The sequence below is a fragment of the Paralichthys olivaceus genome, chromosome 15 (genome assembly GCF_024713975.1).
Source record: "Paralichthys olivaceus isolate ysfri-2021 chromosome 15, ASM2471397v2, whole genome shotgun sequence".
NCBI lineage: Eukaryota > Metazoa > Chordata > Actinopteri > Pleuronectiformes > Paralichthyidae > Paralichthys > Paralichthys olivaceus.
Window position 1 is genome coordinate 18,875,134 of NC_091107.1, and position 25,654 is coordinate 18,900,787.

General features: G+C 41.3%; 1 protein-coding gene across 2 annotated transcripts in view; it reads left to right on the forward strand.

Annotated features, from left to right (window-relative positions):
• cltca (clathrin, heavy chain a (Hc)) overlaps positions 1–24,574 on the forward strand; it is a 30,466-nt gene extending 5,892 nt beyond the window's left edge. The window contains exons 2-31 of one of the 2 annotated variants that reach the window (XM_069539990.1): positions 2,728–2,935; positions 6,444–6,712; positions 7,058–7,219; positions 7,313–7,426; positions 7,663–7,836; positions 10,355–10,552; positions 10,697–10,897; positions 11,832–11,984; positions 12,189–12,311; positions 13,085–13,222; positions 13,318–13,482; positions 13,582–13,762; positions 14,864–15,027; positions 16,553–16,678; positions 16,769–16,911; positions 17,130–17,364; positions 17,481–17,603; positions 17,692–17,837; positions 17,930–18,113; positions 18,204–18,396; positions 18,652–18,809; positions 18,898–19,170; positions 19,274–19,591; positions 19,883–20,014; positions 20,111–20,221; positions 20,316–20,486; positions 20,609–20,830; positions 21,097–21,117; positions 22,882–22,957; positions 23,295–24,574. In XM_069539990.1, the coding sequence (XP_069396091.1) occupies positions 2,728–2,935; positions 6,444–6,712; positions 7,058–7,219; positions 7,313–7,426; positions 7,663–7,836; positions 10,355–10,552; positions 10,697–10,897; positions 11,832–11,984; positions 12,189–12,311; positions 13,085–13,222; positions 13,318–13,482; positions 13,582–13,762; positions 14,864–15,027; positions 16,553–16,678; positions 16,769–16,911; positions 17,130–17,364; positions 17,481–17,603; positions 17,692–17,837; positions 17,930–18,113; positions 18,204–18,396; positions 18,652–18,809; positions 18,898–19,170; positions 19,274–19,591; positions 19,883–20,014; positions 20,111–20,221; positions 20,316–20,486; positions 20,609–20,830; positions 21,097–21,117; positions 22,882–22,957; positions 23,295–23,428 (5,016 nt within the window). In that variant the 3' untranslated portion in view covers positions 23,429–24,574. The remainder of the gene's footprint in view (positions 1–2,727; positions 2,936–6,443; positions 6,713–7,057; positions 7,220–7,312; positions 7,427–7,662; positions 7,837–10,354; positions 10,553–10,696; positions 10,898–11,831; positions 11,985–12,188; positions 12,312–13,084; positions 13,223–13,317; positions 13,483–13,581; positions 13,763–14,863; positions 15,028–16,552; positions 16,679–16,768; positions 16,912–17,129; positions 17,365–17,480; positions 17,604–17,691; positions 17,838–17,929; positions 18,114–18,203; positions 18,397–18,651; positions 18,810–18,897; positions 19,171–19,273; positions 19,592–19,882; positions 20,015–20,110; positions 20,222–20,315; positions 20,487–20,608; positions 20,831–21,096; positions 21,118–22,881; positions 22,958–23,294) is intronic. The other variant, XM_020085655.2, reaches the window with a different exon arrangement.
• Positions 24,575–25,654: the final 1,080 nt, after the last annotated feature.

Here is a 25,654-nt window from a genome sequence, read left to right on the forward strand (position 1 = left end):
TTCTTCACTCTGTTTTTTCTCCTCACAACCCTGTTGTTAATTAGCTGTTGATTAATTAAAAGCATCTGCCCGTTAAAGCTTGTGCTGACTACTCAGCTGAACACAGCAGCACCAGGCCACATCAGGCCAGACTAAAGGAACTGAATGATTTTCCAGAATGGTTGTAGCTCCACTGGGTTGACCTGCTTTTACCAAATTCCTGCACATTGATGTCACAGTAGCACTAGCCCACAGCTGTGCTTTACTACAAGAAAACTAGTCTGACTGACCAGCCTGTGGTGCAACATCTATCTGTATTTGTTGTACTTTTTTTCAAGGGACAGAGGTTACGTATTTATTGTGATGAATCCAAACTGCTCTTTCATGTTTTAACAAATTATTTTTTTATAACAGAGGGAAGGAAATCCTTCTCATCCAGGAATAGATGACAGATGGGAGAGAATGGGTGGGCGTTTTCTAGAACGTTGACAAATCTGCCATGAATACGTATTTTTTATGAACAGAGGGTAACCCTCCTTGGCTGCTTAATGTAGTCGTCACTTAGTCTGGTTTCAATAGATTAGAGTTGATTTTAAGAAAGTACATTCACAAGGTCTCAGAGCTCAGAACCACTGCATGGGGTTTTCTGATATTGTTAATAAAGACAAGTGCCCTTGTTTTAGATTAGGTTCAGGATATTAATGGATCCCAGGTCAGTACCTATATTTGAAGAAATGTGGTAGTTTTTTTTTTTTTAGAATGTTTTGATGAAACAAACTGCTGTTAGTTATTACTGAAATCCAAAAATATATCGTCTATGTGGGCCCTTTCCCTTCATGTTGTGAATAAATATTGCCTCAGTAAACAAGTCATCCACTCAGGAAAATGGCAACGATAAAGAGGCATGGGAGCTGCGGTGATGTCACTGTATGATGTAACCCTTGTCAGCAATGAAAAAAAGTCTCTGGTGAAACCTTACTTCAGATTAGTTTTCAGTTCTTTGCTTCAAGCTAGTAGTAACACTTGTTCTGCAAGGTCATGTATCGCAATGTCATTGAAAGGGAAACGGCTTACCCGCTAGTGAAAGAATGTGGGTGGGGCAGAGTTGTGGGGAGGGTGTGTCCAGTCATTGATAAAAGGTGTTCCCATTTCGTTGGGCAGTTCCTGGAACTGTGGTTTGTGTTTGCTGATTAGGACCGATCTGTGGCAATTTGTGGACTTTTTTTTTTTTTTTTATCATTAGCAAGGTTTGAAATGAACTCACCACCAGGCATGGGACAGCTGTGGCTGAAGCTGGCAAACTATGTAACACCAATTATGATGTATATATCCCACAATAAACTGTATTTGCTAATTTACATTGACAACTCAGTTGTCTGGAACATATGAAAATAATATCAAAACAAGGCTATTAAATTTGTTCTCCAAAGAGTTATAGGTAATTATACTACAGTTGTAGCTGTGGTGTATTACTAATAGGTTGCAAAAGTAGAGGAAGTTGCAACAGCAATATGTGACCAATGGGAAATGGTTCTGGTAGTTTCATTTCCCTCAGGCTTACTTCACAACCACCTGGCCATTTGCAATTGTTTAGCTGGAATTTGTGCACTGATTGCATCATTTGTCTATCCGTTGTCATTTGATTTAATATCATATTCTAATTTGTAATAATAAACATGATGCATGATTTGTTCTTGTATCACAGTCTTGGCACAGCCATCCAGTGTTGCTGCCTTATGCAGGTAGTGCTGTGTCAGTTAGTGTGAGGCAGGCAGGATGTCTTGTTTTCAGCCTTGGCAGTAATCGTGGCTGCAGAGCTTGCTGCTATTTTGTGCTGCAGAGCAGTGCACCTATAGTCTTGAGCTTATCTCACAGGATAATAATTAATTTCCTGTCTCACACTGTTTGTTGTGTTGGGACCTCAGCATGTCTCTGAAACTGAGGCTACACTTCTGAACTCTGGTTTACTTTCTGTGTTTGATTGCATCAGCTTTTCATTTCCTTTAGTTTACGTCACACAACATAAGGCTCAAGTGATTGTCAGGACAGATGTTGTCTTATTGCAGTAATAGTGCTACATGTTGTCTTTACAAACTGCATCTGAACCAAATGCAATGAGCTGCTCAAAGTCAGAGTTGAAAAGTTGCTGGCAGTCGGATTGCAGCATGACAAGAGTGTTGTGTAATATGGTTGTGGTTTCCTCTTTGGCCCATTCTTGGAGAACTTGGATGAGTACTCCACCCAGTCCATCTCTCTGACTGTTGTGATGAGCTTCATGTGTCCAAAGAGCTGCTCAGTGTCCAGCATGGACACCTGATTGGCCGTGGTAGTGCTAAGCAGCTGATTCGAGTGTCAGTGCCTTCTTATTGAACACTATTGTTGTTTGGTCAACATCAGGAATTTAAATTAATTTAACTGTTGAAATCGTCATTGCTATGCACAATATAAACAAGTGTAACTCAGCCTCTTGACACTGGAACACCTTAAACTCACACTTGCTGATGCCTAATGTGAAGTTCAGTTAAATTTTGCCACGTAGTTGCCCTGACTCCTCTTACTGAACCAATTTGAAGTGAAAATGAAATGATCTATTTCATCTCAAATAACAGCCTGAAGGAGAGACTGTGGCGAGAATGTGATCTCAGGGCTGTCATAGATTCTTCGCAAATCATTTCTTATTCAACTGAAAGTTTTTGTTGGCAAACTCTGTATTTCTAAACTAACTTTATTTCCATCCTTTTCTCATAGCTCCAAAACTTAGGGATCAATCCAGCCAACATCGGCTTCAGCACACTCACCATGGAGTCAGACAAGTTTATCTGTGTGCGGGAGAAGGTGGGCGAGCAGTCTCAGGTGGTGATCATTGACATGGCCGACCCAAATACACCTATCCGCAGGCCCATCTCAGCTGACAGCGCCATCATGAATCCAGCCAGCAAGGTCATTGCGCTCAAAGGTACGTCAGTGCATTGGCATCACAGACGCCAAATTTCAATAAATTAGCGTTAACTTATATAACTACATCATATACTTCCATGTTATATTTTAACTATCCCCTTGTAAGGGGTGTCCAGTCCTCAGTTCAGTCATGTTCAATAAGACAATATTGTCTATTTTACAATTGAGAGTATTTAAAAATGATTTCCATCTACTTATGTGCATACACATCCAGCTGTTTTAGTTTTTCCACTATGAAGTAGTTTCACTGGACGTTTTCGAGTATTTGTTGTGTAAAAATTCAGGATAGTGTATATTTATCCTTTTCGTTCAGCATCCATGATTGCTTTGACGTTTTTGTTGTTTTTGTTTTTGTCTTTTCTATGTTTGTTTTTTTTACTTTACTGCTTTCTTATGTGTTTGCAGACGGTGAGTTGAAATTTAACTACTTCATTGTGGAAGTGAAATCCTGTTTTCAAGACGGTATTTAAGGACAAGTTACACATCTGAAATGATCCCATTAAGTATATACAATATATTGATTTAACGTACCATGACTAAAGCCATCAACTTATTGAACCTTAAAGCCTACAAGTTAATGGCCATGCCTTTAAGCTTTTCTGTATTTTTTAACTAAATTCTGACATTTCGGACGTTTTTCTAAATCTTGGTCATTCAAAATATTTCCTCGTAAACAGGATTTAGCTTTCACGCCTTATAGCTTGCTGGCATTCCATTATTTTTACTGTTTGTACAAGTGATTTAGAATCCATTTACATGTGGTATTACTATGGGTAAAATGTATTTCATTTTAATTCACTTTCCTTCTCAATTTCCATTTTGAATTTTCATGTCTTCTTCCATCTCTGTGAAGTTGTAATTACCCAAATCTGTTGTTTCACTTGTTTCCCAGCTGTGTTTCATGTTTGTGAATTAATTCAGTAATTTCACATAAACGGTTCCTGATACCACAAACTGACCTCTGACCTGATTTGAAAGTCTGAAGACATGTTCCTGATGTTATATCCCTCCATCGCATGCAGTCTCAGATCAGGAGTGAACTGGGTTAGGAAGAGACTGTCAAGTTTGCTTGTTAGGCTTAGAAATTAGAAACGCAGGTTTAGATTTGGTCACTATTGAGAGTTAAGGAGCTGCAGATCCCAACACCCTTATGTGTCCATCTGTCTGTGTTAAGCTCTTGGCCTCTCCCCCCTCCAACTAGTGAAATAACATTTAATGAGCCAAACACCTGTGTCTTAGCACTTTTGGCTGATCTGTCTCCCTGTGGTCACAGTTAGTATGTTATGAAATGAATGGATGTCTAAGTCTCCCTAGTCCTACAGGTTTACTTGTGAAATGAATTGTGTTTCTTCACTTTCTTCATTGATCCTTAAGGCACTGATTTGATCACAAGGTTTCTAGTTAATTTCCCTTATGTGACTGTGGGAACTACTAACAAGGCTTGTAAGTGTGGATTGACGTTTAATAGTGACCATTGGTTAGTTATAATGTTTTGCAGTGACATAGGAGGATGTCATTTTTGTAGAGTTAATGCTGGGGTGTTATAGTAAAAACAAATGGTGATAAATGGTGTGTTTGTATGAAATTGTCTCTCCTGTTTAAATTAATATTACAAGTAGTTGTCCTTTCTTGCTGAATGTCCTTTCAACTGAGGATGTGGTACAATGTGCAGTTGTTAATTGTGCTGCACTTTTATAGTTATAGAGTTGTAACATATTGCTGACAAACATGTGACTTAGAGGCGTGAGCATTACAATAATGGCATTACTTAACACTATACTGCCTAGTTAAATGTTACACAATTCAGTTTTTTCTTTTTTGTCCAAATTTATTGTCGTTTTGCTGCAAAAATAAAACACTGATTACCAAAGTTAAAATTATCTGATTAGGTCAGATCAGAAAAAGCTTCTCACAAAAACCAGTTGCACTTAATCAATGCACCATGTGTACAGCAAACATGAGCATGTCATTATGATGGATTTCTGTGAAAAGGAACAGGTAGTTCAATGAAACAGCTGTGTATAGTGTCTTGGCTCAGGCTGTAGTACCGGTCTGTTCCTCACTAATTATACATTGTAGCGTCAGCATAGATCCCTCCTCCCTCTTTCCACCCCTCACTGTCTTCCCTGCTCAGTCTACCATAATGACGCTTCTCAGCCAAACTTGTCATGTGACACAGTACGTAGCCTTGACCTTTTCATGTAACCATGACGTCTGAAGGATGGACACAGTGCAAGCACACACATCCCAACACCTCCAACAACTGATCATTATTCATTGAAAAATCTCTTTGCTTGCTAAAATTTGGCTGCTGCTGGTCCATTCGCCACACTGCTTATTGTTCTCTGATTCCATGGCTTAGTGATGGCAAAATGATCTTGACAGATGTGCTAACGCATTGGTCTTTGCTTTTTTCTCACTTTGTTAATAGTAGAATAATGAACAAACAAGGAAGTCACACTGCTTAATAATAAAGCTTTACCTCACAAAATTAACCCAAACTAATAAAACAATCAAAAATAAACACAATCAGGTGAGTGAACCTTTTTTAAACATGCAGTCTTATCATCTGGGATCAATACGTCACAAAACATTAATCTGCAACTTGAGAGAATCAACCATCATCATTATTTGAAACCTTTTCTGTGACTGTTGTCTAAAACTACCCCTGCCCCTTAATTGTGCCTCTGTGTTTGTTTAAATGTCGTATTCCACTGTTTGACAAATTGGCTCAGATGCAGATGTGTTGGCCTTTTTTGTGAGTTGTTTGTTTCTCGCTTCTCCCCTCTGTATGCTTTGTTTCTCTCTGACGGCTGTTCATTTGATGGGGTGGGCCAAGTAGTCGGACATATTGATTCATGACACATACTAAGTACATTTATAAAGAATCTTTCACGAGCTGTGGTTAGTTCAGTTAAATATTGAATCTATATTCTTTGATTTTGAAGTTACTGACCTGTGCTAAGGAGCGGTGTGCATGTATGTAGTCACTGTCACTCTCACAGATCACAAGGAGCACCTGCAATCCTCTAAAGTTATTACACATTGGAAATAACGTATTCATTGACTTATATTTCAACCTGTTATTGGGCAACACTACAGTTATGTGTTCCTATTGGCTTGTCAATTCATAATTTACCTATAGTGTGTAGAAAAATTGACTAGCTTGAGTACACATAATTGGCACAGTGACACCTGGTGTAGCCTCCTGTGAGGTCAAAATTGTATTCACTTGTATTTTTTCTACGCCTGTCTCACTACACTTCACGACACAATTTCCGACTACAGCATGTATGGCATCCCTGTTCCATCGGTCATGGCCTCGTCATTGCCTGATGACCTCTGTGCCATGACTACTGATATTTCAAATTTGAATCTCTCTTCTCTTTAAATTTGATGTGTAATCTTTTCCAATTAAGTGTGTGTTAGTGTTTGTAGAAATCCTGTCAGAAACTATAACATTCTTCTGGGGCCTGGCTCCTGCCCCATCTCTCCCCCCACTCTAGCCGCCAAAACCCTGCAGATTTTCAACATTGAGATGAAGAGCAAGATGAAGGCACACACCATGACTGACGATGTTACCTTCTGGAAGTGGATCTCCCTTAACACAGTTGCACTTGTGACTGACAGTGCTGTCTACCACTGGAGCATGGAGGGTGACTCACAGCCTGTGAAAGTTTTTGACCGCCACTCCAGCCTTGCAGGTTGCCAGATCATCAACTACCGCACTGACGCTAAGCAGAAATGGCTCCTGCTCATCGGCATCTCAGCCCAGGTAAATTTCTGCTTATCTCTTTCGATTAGACATTTTGATGTTGATGGTTTAGTAATCCTTCAAACATTATTCACAAACACTAAAGCCATTTTCAAACATGTGCTGCAAGTAGAGTGCGGAGAATTAAAAGTTCTACTTCACACATGCACAATGAAGCAGGAGGTTCTTTGAATGTGTAGGTTCTTTGCACCTCCCTCTCACAACTGCATCAAATCCCCGTGTTCAGTGCATGTCTGAAAACTTAATTAACCTTGCACTCAGAAGTAACTCGGCAGCTTTACCTTTAGCATTGCTTAACCAGTTTGTTTTTCACATATATATGAAAACTGCTTTGCCCTTTTTCAGCAAAATCGGGTAGTGGGAGCCATGCAGCTCTACTCGGTTGACAGAAAAGTTTCTCAGCCCATCGAAGGCCATGCTGCCAGCTTTGCTCAGTTCAAGATGGAGGGAAATTCAGAGGAGTCAACTTTGTTCTGCTTTGCTGTCAGAGGCCAAGCTGGAGGAAAGGTAACTGGTGTCAATTACATAAAAGGGAAATACATTCTTATAGAACAACCTACTGTGACAGTTTCTTACTTGTGATTTCTCTCTCTGACACAGTTGCATATCATAGAAGTGGGGACTCCACCAACTGCCAACCAGCCATTTCCAAAGAAAGCAGTAGATGTGTTCTTCCCTCCAGAAGCCCAGAATGACTTCCCTGTGGCCATGCAGGTATGTTTCCATAGTTTGGCAGGTGGCTCAGGCAAAGCTCAATCATCTGCTGTTCATTTGTCCCAGTTTGTCTTTGAAAAGCCCTTTCGGGTGGTGTAAAAAATATTTATTCAGTTTAAACAAAACAGAGCATATGCTTATCAGGTGTGTGCCATTGGTTTTTTTTGTTTCTTTTTTTTATCAAGATAATATGAACAGACATCATTTCTTTTTGAATTTTGTCTCTTCTCTGACAGATAAGCTCCAAGCAGGATGTGGTTTTCCTTATTACCAAATATGGCTACATCCACTTGTATGACTTGGAGACAGGCACCTGCATCTACATGAACCGCATCAGTGGAGAGACCATCTTTGTCACCGCTCCACATGAGGCCACCTCGGGTATCATTGGGGTCAACAGGAAAGGACAGGTAAAAATGTCAACCCGTGCCCGTCCTATGCTTGGGAGGGAAAGTACAATGCTCTTTAGCATAGCTGCTCAGTATTTTTAATGTCAAAGTAAAATAAAATATTCTTCTAACCTCAGCCAAAGATGAACCAATTCGTTAGTATTTTCCACTTATGTCAGCAGCAATCACATGTCCAGCAAATCTGACATAGGTTAGTAATTGTTGACGAGCACAACTTCAAACATCAGCAGTAGCAATAACGTCGTCTTCTTGTTTACCTGTCATCATCAGGCAGGCCAGGCTTTGCCAGGAGGCATTATAAATAATCCAAAGTGTAGTGTTTCACTCAGAGAGAGGGGATAGGGCTGTGTCTTACTGCTTTTGTTAAGCTGAACCAGAGAGCAGAACTGGATCCAGCCAGCTGATGAATAATGTTCAAGCCAGGACACACACACCACATGAATTATTGAGTGAAGAGAGGAAAGCTGATCTGAAGCAGTGACAGATTTCGATGTATGCCATGGCAGTGAAATGTGTATGTGTGTACACACAAACACAGAGACAGTGTCTCTGTCTAGGCCTCTCAGTGCCTCCACTTGAATGGGTTAGTTCCTATCATATTGGGAAGTGATAACAAGACATACATTACAACATTGCTTTTATCCTACATTTCATCTAATTATACCTCTGTCTTTGGTCAACTGGCTTGCATAAAGAAAAACTAAATAGATCATTGGAAACTGTTTTCTTATTTATATATTATGAACTTGGTTTGATTAGACAAACAAAATAGTGAATAAAGGGCTGAATATGCAGATATATGCTCCTGATAACGTTCAGGATGGCATAATGGTAGTTACACATATTTATTAAGTTGTGTTTGCACATTTACATTTATTAGGTTTTACAAAGAATTCAGGCCATACTTAATAGTAAACAAGCAGTCTGACAATCAACCCTCTGAAAATAAATAATTCTGTTCCACACAGTAATAACCATCAAATGTGTGAAATTGGTCAGAAACCTTTAGAGAAGTAAATGGTTGCCAACCACAATCACAACCCTGTGAAGTGTCAAGATGTTGAAGTCATGGATTTACATTTTCTTTTTACCAACATGAACATGGTCCTCCTGATCTCCTGTAATTTTGAGCTATGAAGTTAGCGATGCCTTTTTGTTGTTGAGTTTGATTATCAGGATCTTTGATACCATGACTCACAGCAGGCAGCATGTATGTGAAGAAAAGCTACAGATAAACCAGAGGAGTGAGAGGAAGGAACAGAGCAAGAAAGGAAAGGGAAAAAAAAGGACCCACCGCCACATGAGGTGAAGTGGAAGGCACAGCCTGGCGCCACGTAATCCTCTTAGTGCTGTTCCTCTCATCCAATCACCTCATCAGACAGAGACCTGTGATGTCTGCCTGTAATTTTACTATTCCATGTATCAGTTAGTGTGTGTGTCTGGGCTAGTGTTTCACTTGATGATACTACAGCTCATGTATCATCTGACACGTGGTGTTGTCTTGTTAAGAACAGATATGTGGGCAAGATTCCCACCTCTAATCATTGTATTTAAATGGAATATGATATTTAAAGGGTGTTTTTCCTGAATCTTAATTCATCAAGTCATCAAAAAAATGTGAAGCAAGGCTTTGGACAGTATCCACTCCTTGTATTTATTTATTTAACATGTTTCTGTTTATATCATTCCTCAATGTTGTACTTTTCATTTTTCAGACACTGAATCCTCCCCCTTGCATTCACCACACCTGCATGATTAGGACAGAATTTCCACTAAGGGACCTATTGCTACTCCATGTTTTCTATCCATCTTTTATTTAAACCACCTTCAATTAGTCCACTTACATTATCGTAAGTGACCCTGCTTTAGTGGCTGGAAGAATGAGGTCTATTCAACCATGTTAAAAGCTGGGGTACTGACCTGCTGGGCTTGTTTGTAGAGGGGCCAACACTGGTGGTCTTTCTCCTTCACCACCACCCCCTCCCCTTTCCTCCATCCTGCTCCTCCTATTTGACTTGTTCCCCTTTCTTTCTCTCTGTGTGTTGCCAGACAGCTCACAAAAGCCATGCGTTACACTGACCTACTAATAATACATTTTTATTCAGTATCCACAACCTAAGGCCAGACAGACTTTAATGGAGTTATCACATGACCCTCTTCCTGAAGGAGGAAACCTGCACTAGCTTCAGCTACGAGTGGAGTAGGCAACATGGATAACTAATTGCAGACCTTGTTGTTTTTTTCCTAACCGCTGTTGTGAAGTTAAATTCTGCATTTTACAATGATACAACTGTGTACATGCGTAAGAGACAAGCTGTTACACTGGCACCTGCATGCCCAGTGTACATGAGGGGTCACTGATGTATGTTTTCAGGCATGTTAATGTGGACGAGGATAAAAACGAACACAGAGCAAGTTATTTGAGAGACAGCATTGGCAGCATGATTACACAGTGTCACGCTTTTCTGGTCCCTAGTGCACTTTACCAAATCATTCTCTGTATTCTCCTGTAACACAGGTGCTGTCTGTGTGTGTGGAAGAGGAAAACATCATCCCCTACATCACCAACGTCCTGCAGAATCCAGACCTGGCTCTCCGCTTAGCTGTCCGCAACAACCTCGCCGGCGCTGAAGAGCTCTTTGCGCGCAAGTTCAACAACCTTTTTGCTGCTGGCAACTACTCTGAGGCTGCCAAAGTAGCTGCCAATGCACCAAAGGTACAGCCATCCTGTTTACATAGGATTAATCAACAGGTCTTGTTTATAGTCTGAACAAAAATGTACTGACCAATGTTGTCTGTTATCAGTTGTTATCAGTTGTTCAGATCTATTCTTACCCTCAGTTGACCTTTCCCCTCTCAGGGTATCCTTCGTACCCCAGACACCATCCGTCGCTTCCAGAGTGTGCCGACTCAGCCAGGCCAGACCTCCCCCTTGCTCCAGTACTTTGGTATCCTGTTGGACCAGGGCCAGCTCAACAAGTTCGAGTCCCTGGAGCTTTGCAGGCCCGTTCTGCAGCAGGGGCGAAAGCAACTTCTGGAGAAGTGGCTGAAGGAAGACAAGGTATTGTAGATCAGCCTCCATCTCTGCCTCCACTCACAGGAAGAGGCTCTTCCTGAGTGGCCCATTTGTTTACATGACTTCTCTATTATCTTGGATAGTGTGAGATCATTGTTATGTAAGGTGTTTGTGAAGTTTCCCTGAGAAGCGTTTTTGTGGCTCAAAGTCCCTTCATGCTAAGAAATAGAATTATTTATCGGGGCTGTGAATTTTTGAATGTTCCCTCATTTGATTAATTTCAACATATATAACAGTAATTTGTATGTTATTATAATACTCTATGTTATGTTTTTTATAATACATACATTCACACATTTGGCATTCTTTTCTTTAACATGCTGCATATAACCACCCGATCTTGTGTTGTCAATAAAGTTAAAACAACAGAGAAAGAGTTGGGTGAGGGTGGCATGGCTGAGGGTGGTGACTGTATAGTCATCATATCACAAGCTTTCGGTGGTCCTGCCAGTTTTTTGTCAGGCCCATTTGTCTGTAGCTTGAGCTGTGGATTTATTTTGATTCCTTCAGAGTATTGATATTGCAGTTTCTACAACATTGGACCTTTTTAATAGAGATGTGTTGTAAAATGTTTTTAGGCCTCTGCAACTGCGATAGCCAGTGACTGGAGGCATTATGTTTTTGTGTTGTCCGTCCATCCGGCCCGTTCTTGTAAGCGCTATATCTCTCGAACGCCTCGATGAATTATCTTCAAATTTGGTACAAACATGCACAAAGGGCAAAACATGTTTTGGCCTCATAGGCCTCATAACATCTCAAATCTGACTTAAGATTAGATTTCAGATAAGTTTGCAGTGACCCCATGACACAAAAATGGATGTAAACTGAAACTGCCTTTGTTGACAGAGGCACACAAGCGCAGGGCATAAATTGTAGTTTGATTGGTTCCAGTGCTGATGTTACTTGTCCTACTTTTCAGTTGGAGTGTTCAGAGGAACTTGGTGACCTGGTGAAGGCAGTGGATCCTACCTTGGCTCTCAGTGTCTACCTGAGGGCCAACGTCCCAAACAAAGTCATTCAGTGTTTTGCAGAGACTGGTCAGTTCCCCAAGATCGTCCTGTATGCCAAGAAGGTAAGTCTGTCTGGTTCAGATATTATTTGAGCTCTTTTAGTTTTGATAATTCCCAAAATGAGAAAGTGCAGAGAGAAAACACACCATGCAAAATGAATCCAGAATGGAAAACCATCACTAATTGTGTGTGTGTTTGTGTGAGTATGAGAGAAGTATTAGAGAATAAGAGCACTTATTGTTGGATTTGTATTAATCTTTTTCCAGGTGGGCTACACTCCAGACTGGATCTTTCTGCTGAGGAATGTGATGCGAATCAACCCAGAACAAGGCCTGCAGTTTGCCCAGATGCTTGTTCAGGATGAAGAGCCGCTGGCTGACATCACACAGGTCAGAGGAAGGGAGGAGTGATTTCAAAATTATAAATAAATAGATGTTGGCTTTCTGTTTTATTATTTTATTCTGAGTAGAAGAGGTCTCTCTTTAAGAACTCAACATTAAACCTTCTCTTACTAAAACTTGGTATTGATTGGTATTGTATGAGATCAACAACTGTTGTCCTGAAGAACAGGGCAACTAGAGTTGTAGTTTCTGAAGTTTAAGTTTGACCAGGCTATAATTATCAGAAGAAAAACAAACCTTGCAACTTCTGCATATCCCAAGTTTGCAATTAAGGAATTGGACTTTAACTTCCCTTGAAATCTAAGTAGTATTTGACTAAGTCACATGACACACCAGCATCTGTGAACCTCAGCAATCCTTTTATATATAGGAACTGCACCTCTTCCTTTGCTTCCTGCCACTGCAAAGTCTCTGCACTGCAAATGTCAACTGCTGACACAGCCCTCTGTATTGCCTAAAGTGCTGTACTGGCCGGTAAAAAGACTTTTAAGAATAACACATTGCATCAGAGGCTGTCATCGAGTGTTGGAAGAGGAAATGAGTTGTAGTCAGCCAACTTTTACTTTACGTTGTAACTGGTCTTTTGGAGAAGTAAAAAAATGTCACTGCCGCATTACTGCAGGAGGCTGCAGTAGGACTTTTGTTCACTATTAACTATAGTGAAGTAGCACTTTAGTAGAACAAAGGAAGAGCTGTAGCAGTTACACAAACTTGATTTCTCCTTGAGAGTTGTTTAACAATGTGTTTCTATGTCTGTCCAGATCGTGGATGTGTTCATGGAGTACAACCTGATCCAGCAGTGCACGTCATTCCTCCTGGACGCTTTGAAGAACAACAGACCCTCAGAAGGACCACTGCAGACTCGGCTGTTGGAGATGAACCTCATGCATGCTCCACAGGTAGACACGTGCACATACTCTACTGAAAGGAATTTTATAAATAAAACTGAGAAACCATTTATTATAACTGTTTTATTTCTTTGTAATGGGTGCAGGTTGCTGATGCTATCCTAGGCAACCAAATGTTCACCAACTACGATCGTCCCCACATCGCCCAGCTGTGTGAGAAGGCTGGACTCCTGCAAAGGGCGCTGGAGCACTACACTGACCTGTACGACATCAAGCGCGCTGTTGTGCACACACACCTGCTCAACCCAGAGGTAGGCTTCACTCACCAACTGAGGAAAATTAAATTAAAACTAGAAGCGATTATTCTTTGTCCAACGACCTAAAATAACATTTCCCTTCTGCACTTGCAGTGGCTGGTGAACTTCTTTGGCTCGCTGTCAGTCGAAGACTCTCTGGAGTGCCTCAGGGCCATGTTGTCAGCCAACATCCGCCAGAACCTGCAGATCTGTGTCCAGGTGGCTTCCAAGTACCACGAGCAGCTCAGCACACAGTCCCTCACTGAGCTCTTTGAGTCATTCAAGAGCTTTGAAGGTGAGATCACAAATTTAATGAAAGCATACTGCTTCATTTGATATTCAAATCTTTTTTTTTTCGGTATTCTGTAATTCAGAAAATTGGAATGTTGGGCATTTTTGAAGTTCATAGACACCGATGGCATGCTTGGTCAGTTAGAGAGACAAAGATTTGAAAAGTAGCAATATAATATTTTGTAAAATGGGACAATTAACATACATATTCCTGTCTCCAGCCAGCCATTAGATTAACATTTGACTTGTTTCTTAGTTATGTAGCCATTCCCTCCTGCCCGTGTTCTGAGATAGATGTTCCCCAGCTATTAATTACACAACTAGGTCAGAGCAGAAGCAGGACAATCAATAGATTGTACAGAATGTCCTAGAGGTGATTTATTGCCACTCCTACTATTACGGGGTGGGAATCTCCAGGCCGTTCGATTTGATTCAGAGGGCCACGATTCTGTGACTAAATCATCATCGATGCATCAAACAATTTTATTTATATACAGGATTAGTATTTTTATCACTATGTGACTACTAGAGGTGGGCAACTTCACGTCTGCTTTAATTTACAAATTAACCTTTTTCAATAAAATAATTGGACTACAGCAGTCAGTCTATAACACTGGTCAGTGTTCTCCAAATTGACTTGACATTCATTCAGTTTAGACTTGTGGACAGCATCGTTAGCCTTTACTGTATCAGGGTGGCCCCACCTGTCCCCTGCTGGTCAACAAGGGACTCTGCTCCTCTGCTCTTTTCTTATCACTTACACTTAGAACTGATCTTTATAAAAACCTGCTAAATTAATATGTATGATCCTGGGTAAGAAGGGCATCCCTTCTTCTGGCAGAAAACTTGAATTGAATGTTCTGTCTCTGCATCGTTGCAGAGTCATTCACATTGTGATGCATCTAAGAATCGAGAAATTTCCCCACCTCTAGTAAAGGTTAAATAAGCTATTTGGAGAAAAGAAAAACTGAAGTCATGGAGCAATATTTAATTTCAATTAATATAATTTTGACAGTATGTATTAGTGTATCTATAATGCTGTCATTACATTGAAGGGAGCTGATGTCATTTGAGTCTTTTTATAATGGACCTTTGTCTGTCTCAGGTCTGTTCTACTTCCTGGGCTCTATTGTGAACTTCAGTCAGGACCCTGAAGTTCACTTCAAATACATCCAGGCCGCTTGCAAGACAGGCCAGATAAAAGAGGTGGAGAGGATCTGTCGTGAGAGCAACTGCTACGACCCTGAGCGTGTCAAAAACTTCCTTAAGGTAATTCTGAAGCACAAAGCCACTACAGCTTTCTTCTGTCTTCCTTAGGGTTCCAGTCTGTTTTCATTCATATCACATATTTCTGGTCTTTTTTGCCACCTTTCTTTACAGTACTTTAAACACATCTGTCTCCTGCCCACCATGGAGCCCTTTAAGCAGAAACGCTGTGGCTACACCCTATTTTTGTACAGTCTCTGGTCAACCCACAGCACGGCACAGCTATACTACTGATGCTAGATATGCTAACCAGCTCTATTGTGCAGGACAGCTTAGATTGGATTCTGGCAGGCCCATTCTTTACTGGATTGTCTTTTTAATGGCTCGTCTGTTCACAGCGCAACTTGACTCAGTTTTGCTTGTGTGTTTCGGGGCCTTTTTCAAGGGGCTTCGCAACACTGCAACATCTCAGGGAAAAGGAAGGGGAGGGGGAAGATGGGGCTAACAATGCTTTCCATTCATCCCTCACGCAACATCTAATGGCATTGAATATCTTATATATAACCTTTAAAATGCTACATGTTATTAAAAGACAATTTGAACAGATTAGCACTTTGACCCCTTCCAATAGATTAGAAATTATGACCATTATTAACAGCAGATCCACAGCAATTTGCCTGTATTGGTTAAAATTTTTCAGCCAACCGTCCTGATGGCAGTCAATTATCTTTTCTGCTTTTCTCCTTTGTCTTTTGAATGGCAGGACATGTATCAGGTAAATCTATCCCTGCTCACAGTACCAAACTTCGCCTGTTTTTTTTTTCATCCTTGACCCTTAATTTAAGGCACAGGATTGAAACTGGGATTTGTATGCAGACATGCACTGTTTGCTCGTACACCACAATCCATACACCCACTGGGATGTAACAAGTTTCTTGGAGTTCAGCATTGTGCTGGATGTTTTCTGTGTGACTGTCGGACAAGTTAGGAGCATGTGCTCCAATTCAAATTGAGACGTTTTAGGACATTTAAGATGTCTGTGTGGTCAGTGTGTAGTCCTGTAACAGAGCCTCTAGCCTGTGCAGCATGTTCTTGGGTGATATTAACAATGGTGCACAATCCCAGTTTGTTAATCCTGTATGAGTATGGATGGCAATGCACTCCAGTGCATCATAGGATAGAGGACTAGTAGTCAGTGCTACCTGGTCGTGACCTGGTGACTCGCAGCTCTCCTCCTTATGAGAAAGAAAGCTCCTCTAGGATACTTAGAGGTCTTGTTCTAATGTGATTCACATTAGTTTTACATCTAATCATCCTCTAGCCTGTGAAATGTGACATCAGTTTGTTGTAGTGGCAAACCTTTTATTTCGTTTCCCCCTTTGATATTGTATTGTGCAATATTTGAAGGTTCATGTACCTGGAAAATGCACCTGAGAAATCTGTCATACAGAAAACGAGTCATAACTGAACTAAAAGAATTTCCTTTGGTGAATCAGGTTTGGCTGATGTTTGTGTGGCTCGTGTGGTTGTTTTTATGTTGGTTACCATATCTTGCTGACTCTCTCCATCTGCTCTGTGTGGTGAACAGGAAGCCAAACTCACCGACCAGCTGCCGCTCATCATCGTCTGTGACCGTTTCGACTTTGTCCATGACCTGGTCCTCTACCTGTATCGCAACAACCTGCAGAAGTACATTGAGATCTATGTTCAGAAGGTGAGGCTCACTGCAAAAAACACTAAAGTTACTATTACACAGCATCCTTACTTTACAGACATAAGCTAAATGAGATTGATTGTGTTTCAGGTGAACCCTAGCCGTCTACCTGTTGTGGTTGGTGGTCTGTTAGACGTGGACTGCTCAGAGGATGTCATCAAGAGTCTGATCCTGGTCGTCAGGGGACAGTTTTCCACTGATGAACTAGTTGCTGAGGTTGAAAAGAGAAACAGGTGCTGCACTGCTCCATGTGAATGTTTCAGATCAATACATGTTGTGCTGACAATGCTTTAAATTAAATAATTGATCAATTACAGTAATCTAAATTAAAGGCATTAAAACAAATACTGATCCAAAAGTAGATAATCATCTCGATCTGTTATCCCAAATAGGATCTGAGTTGTAATTCACGCAGATCTGAGCAGCCAATTTGAATCTCTTTGTCTTACAGACTGAAGCTGCTGCTGCCATGGCTGGAGTCTCGTATCCATGAAGGCTGCGAAGAGCCAGCCACCCACAATGCCCTCGCCAAGATCTACATCGACAGCAACAACAACCCAGAACGCTTCCTGCGAGAAAACCCGTTCTATGACAGCCGTGTGGTGGGAAAGTACTGCGAGAAGAGAGACCCCCACCTGGCCTGTGTGGCCTACGAGAGAGGACAGTGTGACCAGGAGCTGATCAATGTGAGGATGAATCTTTGTTCTGGCCTCTGACTACTTGTCTGAGTTTCAGTCCACTTTCTTCTGCGCTGCATTTAACTGTCTATGCTATGGTATTTTTTTTTTTTTCTCAACATCAGGTCTGCAATGAGAACTCCCTGTTCAAGAGCCTGTCTCGCTACTTGGTCCGTCGCAAAGATCCCGAGCTGTGGGCTAGCGTGCTGCTCGAGAGCAACCCCTACAGAAGACCACTCATTGACCAGGTGAACTAAACACAAGGCAGGTTTCATCTCATTCAGTACTGGAGCCTGATGGTTTTCTAAACTTCTGTTCTCTTGTACCTGTTCTCAGGTGGTGCAAACAGCACTGTCAGAAACCCAGGACCCAGAGGAGGTGTCAGTCACAGTCAAGGCCTTCATGACCGCAGATTTACCGAATGAGCTCATCGAGCTGCTGGAGAAGATTGTATTGGACAACTCCGTCTTCAGTGAACACAGGTATGTAGCATTAACATGTCAAGGTTTTCACTGCTGCCCAGAATCCAAAAAAGAAAATCTCCTGAAAGTTCTTTGCCTTTTCACTCCCACAGAAATCTGCAGAATCTGCTGATCCTCACAGCGATCAAAGCTGACCGCACTCGTGTGATGGAGTACATCAGCAGGCTTGACAACTATGACGCTCCTGATATCGCAAACATCGCCATCAGCAATGAGCTCTTTGAGGAGGCCTTTGCCATTTTTAAGAAGTTTGACGTCAACACCTCTGCTGTGCAGGTCGGTCTTTATCTCTTATACAGCTAGACTAATAATTTATTGATTGGTAAAAGTGTTGATCGTTCCTGTTTTTTCTTTGTTCTTCCTTAGGTGCTGATCGAGCATATTGGCAACCTGGACCGGGCCTATGAGTTTGCAGAACGCTGCAATGAGCCAGCTGTGTGGAGCCAGCTGGCTAAGGCTCAGCTACAGAAAGGCCTTGTTAAGGAGGCCATCGACTCCTACATCAAAGCTGATGACCCCTCTGCGTACATGGAGGTGGTGCAGGCTGCTGATAAAAGTGGTAAGGAGATAATGTATTGTGACCTCATCAATCACTATGACCAGAAGCAGAGTTTTATTTATTTGCCGCTTGAATTTAAATCTATCAGTATGGGACACATCAGCTTATTTGTGGAGTTAATTGTAGAGGGGTATTTGCTGAAATTTTCATTATTCAGTATCGGCTTACAGTGCAGTCAAGGTAGTATTCCACATCTACCCAGAAAAGAGGATTCATGTGACAACACACCTTGATGTTACTGTCCATTTGTTTCAGGTAACTGGGAGGACCTGGTCAAATTTCTTCAGATGGCTCGTAAGAAGGCCCGTGAGTCCTACGTTGAAACAGAGCTCATCTTTGCCTTGGCCAAAACCAATCGCCTGGCAGAACTGGAAGAGTTTATAAATGGACCCAACAATGCTCACATCCAGCAGGTTAGACTCACTCTCACTTAAGACTCAGTGAATCAGCCGACACGTCAACACAATGACACAGTGAATCTTTATTTGATCTGTCCTGCAGGTCGGTGATCGCTGCTATGATGAGAAAATGTACGATGCTGCTAAGCTGCTGTACAACAACGTCTCCAACTTTGGCCGTTTGGCTTCGACTCTCGTGCACCTCGGGGAGTACCAGGCTGCAGTGGACGGTGCCCGTAAGGCCAACAGCACCCGCACCTGGAAAGAGGTGTGCTTCGCCTGCGTGGATGGAAAGGAGTTCAGACTGGCCCAGATGTGTGGTCTCCACATTGTGGTTCATGCTGATGAGCTGGAGGAGCTGATCAACTACTACCAAGTAAGCTGGAAATGAAGGCATTATTGTACACTATTTTAAAAACTGAGCTCACGTTCATAAACACACATTTACCAAATCCTAAATCCTCTCCCTTCTCTTTCAGGACCGCGGTTACTTTGAGGAGCTGATCACAATGCTGGAAGCCGCCCTGGGCCTGGAGCGCGCTCACATGGGAATGTTCACGGAGCTGGCCATTCTTTACTCCAAGTTCAAGCCCCAGAAGATGAGAGAGCATCTGGAGCTCTTTTGGTCCAGAGTTAACATTCCAAAGGTGCTGAGAGCAGCGGAGCAGGCGCACCTGTGGGCCGAGCTGGTCTTCCTCTACGACAAGTATGAGGAGTTCGACAACGCTATCATCACCATGATGAACCACCCGACGGACGCCTGGAAAGAGGGACAGTTCAAAGACATCATCACAAAGGTACAGTTTGAGATCACTAACTTTGTTTTTATTTTACTGATTGTATTTATCTTTTCAGTTAAAATGACACTAATGTAAAATCTATAATGGACATTTCATGCTACTCCCATCCATTCTCTTCAGTTCAACTGTAATTTTATGTATTATTGCTTAGATTATTATATTATAAAAGGCTGCTATACTGCAAAATTAGAATCAGCCTCATGTCTCATGCTGCACTGTCCTCATCCAGTGTTAATCATCTTAAAATAGTTGTTTCTGAAACTCTCTTTCCCTCTGCACCCTGTGTAGGTGGCCAACGTGGAGCTGTACTACAAAGCCACCCAGTTCTATCTGGAGTTTAAGCCCTTGTTACTGAATGATTTGCTCATAGTGCTTTCTCCCAGACTGGACCACTCCCGTGCTGTCAACTTCTTCAGCAAGGTACACGTCAATACACTCTGATAATGATAAAGGAATATGATTGAAAAGTGCTTTGTTTGCCGGGATTGATATCTTGATTGTAATACATGTTCACAGGTGAAACAGCTGCCTCTGGTCAAACCATACCTGCGGTCAGTACAGAACCACAACAACAAATCAGTCAATGAAGCACTTAACAATCTCTTCATCACAGAGGAGGACTATCAGGTAAGAGGCAGGACCACGGTATTGAATCAAATCTTATTCTATCTCCCAAATGTAACCCTCCTTTCATTTATGTCATTTATGTCACTCCTGTTAGGCACTGAGAGCATCAATAGATGCCTACGACAACTTTGACAACATCTCGCTGGCCCAGCGCTTGGAGAAGCACGAGCTGATTGAGTTCAGGAGAATTGCCGCCTACCTCTTCAAGGGCAACAACCGTTGGAAACAGAGTGTGGAACTTTGCAAGAAGGATAAGCTCTATAAGGTGCTTTCTCAATTTTCTTTTTCAATCATGGTTCAATCATCACCACTTATATTTCAGATAAACTGCTATAATGATTTGAGACTATTCCACAATCTGTCTGTACTCTCCTGTCCCCCCTGCAGGATGCCATGCAGTATGCATCAGAGTCCAAGGACACAGAGCTGGCAGAGGAGCTGCTGTCCTGGTTCCTAATGGAGAACAAGAAGGAGTGTTTCGCCGCCTGCCTGTTTACCTGCTATGACCTGCTGCGGCCTGACGTGGTGCTGGAGACCGCCTGGAGGCACAACATCATGGACTTTTCTATGCCATACTTCATTCAGGTCATGAGGGAATACCTCAGCAAGGTGGGGCATCTATGTTCTTTTCAGGCTGGAGCTAAGTGAACTGTGAATTAAATGGTTTTGATTTAAATACAGACTTTATTTCTGTAAAAATGATGTTATCTGGTCAGAGACGAATGCCGATGTGAATATCCACACACAATTCTCACCCACAATTTAATTTAAATACTTCATGATGGCTTTCTATTAGTCTTCCTTCTTTACCAGTTTTCTTTATGGGCGAAATTATTTAAATTTTCTTCTACTATGCTGCACCTCTTCTCTTCCAGGTTGATGCAGTTACAGAACAGGTGAAAGCTAAAAGCTATTAGTATTAAGCTTGGAAGACTGCAGCCTTGAGTGTGCATGGTTTTAGCTATACCACGCATTACACTCTCACTTCGACAGTCTCAAGACATCTTTCAGGCTGATGCATAGCATTTGTAGGGTGTCGTTGTAGATACAGTCTCTAATCTTAGGTTTTTTTCACCATATATATATATATATATAAATATATATATATGTGTGTGTGCGTGGGTGTCGATCAACGTTTCTTCCTTCTTTCTCGCGTGCAACAAATTGAGTGACAGATACACAGACTAGAGTGAAAGATGAGTTCTGGCGTTAGAGAGAAGGAACTTCATTGCATGCCACAACTGCAGCTGAAACTATGAAGTTTTAAGGACAATAGCAAAAGGGCGCAACAAATAGCTCTGCACACCACTACACAATACAGCAAAGTTGGACATCTCTTATGTTGTCATGAGACGTGTGAACATTTTTGGTTCATTATAAAACTGGCGGGACAAATTAGAACGTGGTGGACGACCACAGTTAGGATGATTCCTGGGAAACACTGAGATAGATAGATAAATAGAGATGACTTCATGTATTAACCTGAATGCCGATTATTAAGCATAAAAATCTGTTATCCTCTGCATATTTCTGATTTTAATTTAGTTAAGAAACACATGCATATTATAATTGGCTGTAGGAATGTATAGTCATAAAATTTAAGCTTATGGATGAGGAACAAGTTGATGATGTTTTTAAGGAGAGGATATTACAAGAGAAAACACATGCATCCATTTCTTGGTGAGAAATGACGTAAACCTAGTTAACTGACTTTGCATCAGATTAGAAGGTGCATGTTTAGTTAAAATAGTTTGCCCTTATCCCTTGTTGTAAAGTAGAAGCAGCAACACATTAAACTATAAGTGAAAATAAAATACGTTGTCTATCCAGCTATTTCCTCACAGTCAGTGACACTACACAATATAAAGCTGTGTGTTTGTTTTTGTTGATGTATTTTGATGGTTATAACTTTAACTAACCGGAACAAGCATGCGTTACATGTAGAAGGAGCCTGTTGGTTGTGCCTGGTTATCTCGAGAAACCTTAGACCAGTAATATCACCCGTCACGAGACTAACCCTCCTCTCTGCATCGCTGTAACACACAAAGCATGGGATCGTGAAGCTTAAGCCTGTTGAAGCTGTGCAGAGAACAGAAATAATCTGCTGTTCATCAAAAAGAGGCATGGCAAAAGTGAATGATGAAAACATGCATTTAAGTGCACTGCTGAGTGAGCTCTTATTTTTAACTGTAGAAAACAATCTGCATCCACATGCTGCTGCTTCCCACTGAGGACTGATGCATTTGTTGCTGCATCGGATATGCTGCCTGAAGACGTTCTTCTTTTTTTGTTTTGAAAGGTGTTTTTTTTTCGCTGTCAGTCAAGCCACAAAGAGGGATCCAACATAAGGAATGAAAATAATCAGTTGAACTTTATATTGTTGCTGCTGTTCAGTACAAGGTGTATGCATATCTGCAATATCTGTGTAAAAAGCAAATACAAACGCAAATAGCTCTGGTTGAATCACCTTGTCTTCTGTTGGGTTTCATTTTGTCGTGCTTCTCAGTGAAATTTGCACAGATTGGTGAATCTTGTCAGAAAGGTTGTCACAGAGTAGTTGCTGAATACATGTAACTGTTTTTAAAACTTCTTTAGTGTGTTGTTTACTCGTAACATTGATGTGGCTTTGTCCTAAATGTACTTGTTTCTTCTCCCTGCAGGTAGATAAACTAGAAACCTCAGAGTCTGTAAGGAAAGAGGAGGAGCAAGCAACAGAGACGCAACCCATCGTCTATGGTAAGGACATCTACTCGGTGTTATGATCAAATGCACAGTTGTTGTTCTACTTTCAATAAACCAGTAACAGATGATGACATTGGCATTTCATTGTTAATGTCATTAGGTATTTCTCTTTAGTATTAAATATTCATGAGCAACAAAGTCTTATGTAATGATTTATTAAGAGTTAAATACTAGTTTCAGTTGACATTAAGGAGACTGATATCTATGAGTGTGTATGCTCTCTACAGAGTGTAGTGTTCTAGTTGCTGCTTTATGGTCTCACAGCTGAAATACTAACTATATGTTGACAAAGTAGTTTGATTAAATGTTTTACATGTCTGACCCATTGTAGGCACACCACAGCTGATGCTGACAGCCGGCCCCAGCGTACCCGTGGCCCCTCAGCAGGCCTATGGTTACGGCTACCAGGCACCTGCAGGATACACTCAGCCACCAGCTCAGCCGGGCTTCGGCTACAGCATGTAAAGACCCCGCCCCCCCCCCTCCTCTCCACATGTAGGCCGGAGCGACCATCCATCCATCTCCCACAGTCCTTCACCAGACCATTTCTGTTTCTCTGCCCTCTGCAGGGAGTTCGGGATAATACCGATAAACCTTTTTTTTTTCCAATTTTAAACTGTCATGAAGGACTCAGTTTTATTTGTCGTCAAAGAAAAGATTGAATCACAAAGATTAATTTTCTCACATTCCGTTTTGACTAGATTATTTTTTCTTTTGTCTATTTTATTTGATTGGGAAATGGTTTATGTACAACAGGGGGGCTTGTGAGAAGAGCTAGTCCTCTTCAAGTAAAAAAAAAAAAAAAGGTCTGTTGTGAAGCATCTGATTTGCACTCTGTAGTGAAAAGAAATTAATGTAGAACCTCTTTTTCCTTTTGTGTGTGTGAGCAGCTTCTTCTGTCCGACTGTAAAATGCATTTAATTATTGTATATTCAGACACACAAACTGCTACTGTGTTCTTCTATATTTGAACATGAGACTGCCGCTTCCATTGACCACAGTCCTGAAACACTACGTCGAACCTGTCAAGTCCCCCAAACTCACACTTCAGGTTTATTTCTTGAAGAAATTCCAAGAGAGTATTTTACATACGATTTTCAGGAAAGGTTCTTTCTTTCCAGCAAAGCCTATGCAGGACTCTCCAAACAAATCTGCAGTCCCATGACATCGCCATGTGCTTTAAACACTGCTCTAACATGGGACCATTTCGTCTCAGGAGGTACTGCAGACCTGTTTGACAAACACGCCCCGTGCCCCCTCTTTATGCTGCAGTTTGTGTCTGCTGGATATCTGTTATTGAGGGTGCAGGGGAGATTTTTCAAACCATACGCTCCTCACATTCTGTCGAGTGTCGCCTTTAGCTTTTTCAGTTTAACCCGCTCATCCTGTTCACAAACAGTATCACAGACTTGTGAGGAATTGAAGTTTTTATTAAAGGCTTGCGTGTATACAAGAAATCAATCATTAACTCCTATGAGCTTATATTCTTATCTAAATTACCTTAGATTGAAATTGTGCACTTAAGATACTTGATTGTGCATTATCAGGATCATAATGAATGAAACAGCAGTTTTGTTTTCCACTTAACAATAAAGGCTTCTTGTTTGTCAAGAGCAGTCTGCTTGTGTCTTGAATATACTTGGTTGTTTTCTGTCTCTCAGAAAGGGAAGTGATGTCACAGCAGAGCAATCAGAGGCTGTAAAGTGCAGAGAGCAGATCATGTTTGTAGTCCAAAGTACCATCGTACAAAACAATGTGATGACTTCATTTCCAAACCAGAGTGTTCTATTTTCCCACAGTGCAAATTTACAAGGCAAAGGTGAAGCTGGGAGTCGACCCGATCCAAACAAAAGATCACAGGAAACGCGCTGTTGATTTTGTGTCGCTCTCAGTCAAAGGCAACAGCAGGTGGAGCTCAGTCTCAGTGACTGGTGCAAGTGTGCTCACATCCTACAACCACCTCACTGGTTCACCCCCACAGAGGTTTTAAGAACGCAGGTTTTTGAACATGCTACTGATTCTACTTTACCTTTAAAACCAACTAGTAACAACTGAATCTGGTACAGATCACGTTTGAATTTCATTGATGGAGCGGTTGTTGAAGCTGCACTCTGGTGTTTGGATTCTGTTTGTAACATCCTCCTTTTACTTTGTCTAGTCTGTGTAATGTCTGTTATATGAATATATAAATATCTGATATAAAACCCAATGGAGATGTAGTACTAGCACCCACTGATGGTAAAAATCAAGTAAACCAGTCTGATCTGCCGAGATGCCACCATTATGACCTCATCTCAAAACATTGGCACCTAATGTTTCTATTTGAAAATAGAAGTGGAAGCACTCAGAGCCTACACCTCTGATCCATTTAAATTCTCTAGATCCAGGTTTTTATTTGGATCTGCAACCTTAAATATACCTTGTTCTTTATGTAAAGATCCATGAATCTTTGATCTGCACCGAAATTTACTGGATTCATCCCTGATGCATATCGTATCCTTCCACCAAGTTTCCTAGTAATCCTGAGTTGGTTCTGACCCCCTCCTTGGTGGCGGTAACATTGAAGATCAAGTATTTCACAGTTGAAGCTAATGAGGCTGATGACACCAGGAAAAACACTTAAGATATTTCATAGTTTTATAACAAAACCTAAATGATGTCCAGTCACAATATTAATATTAGATCCATCCC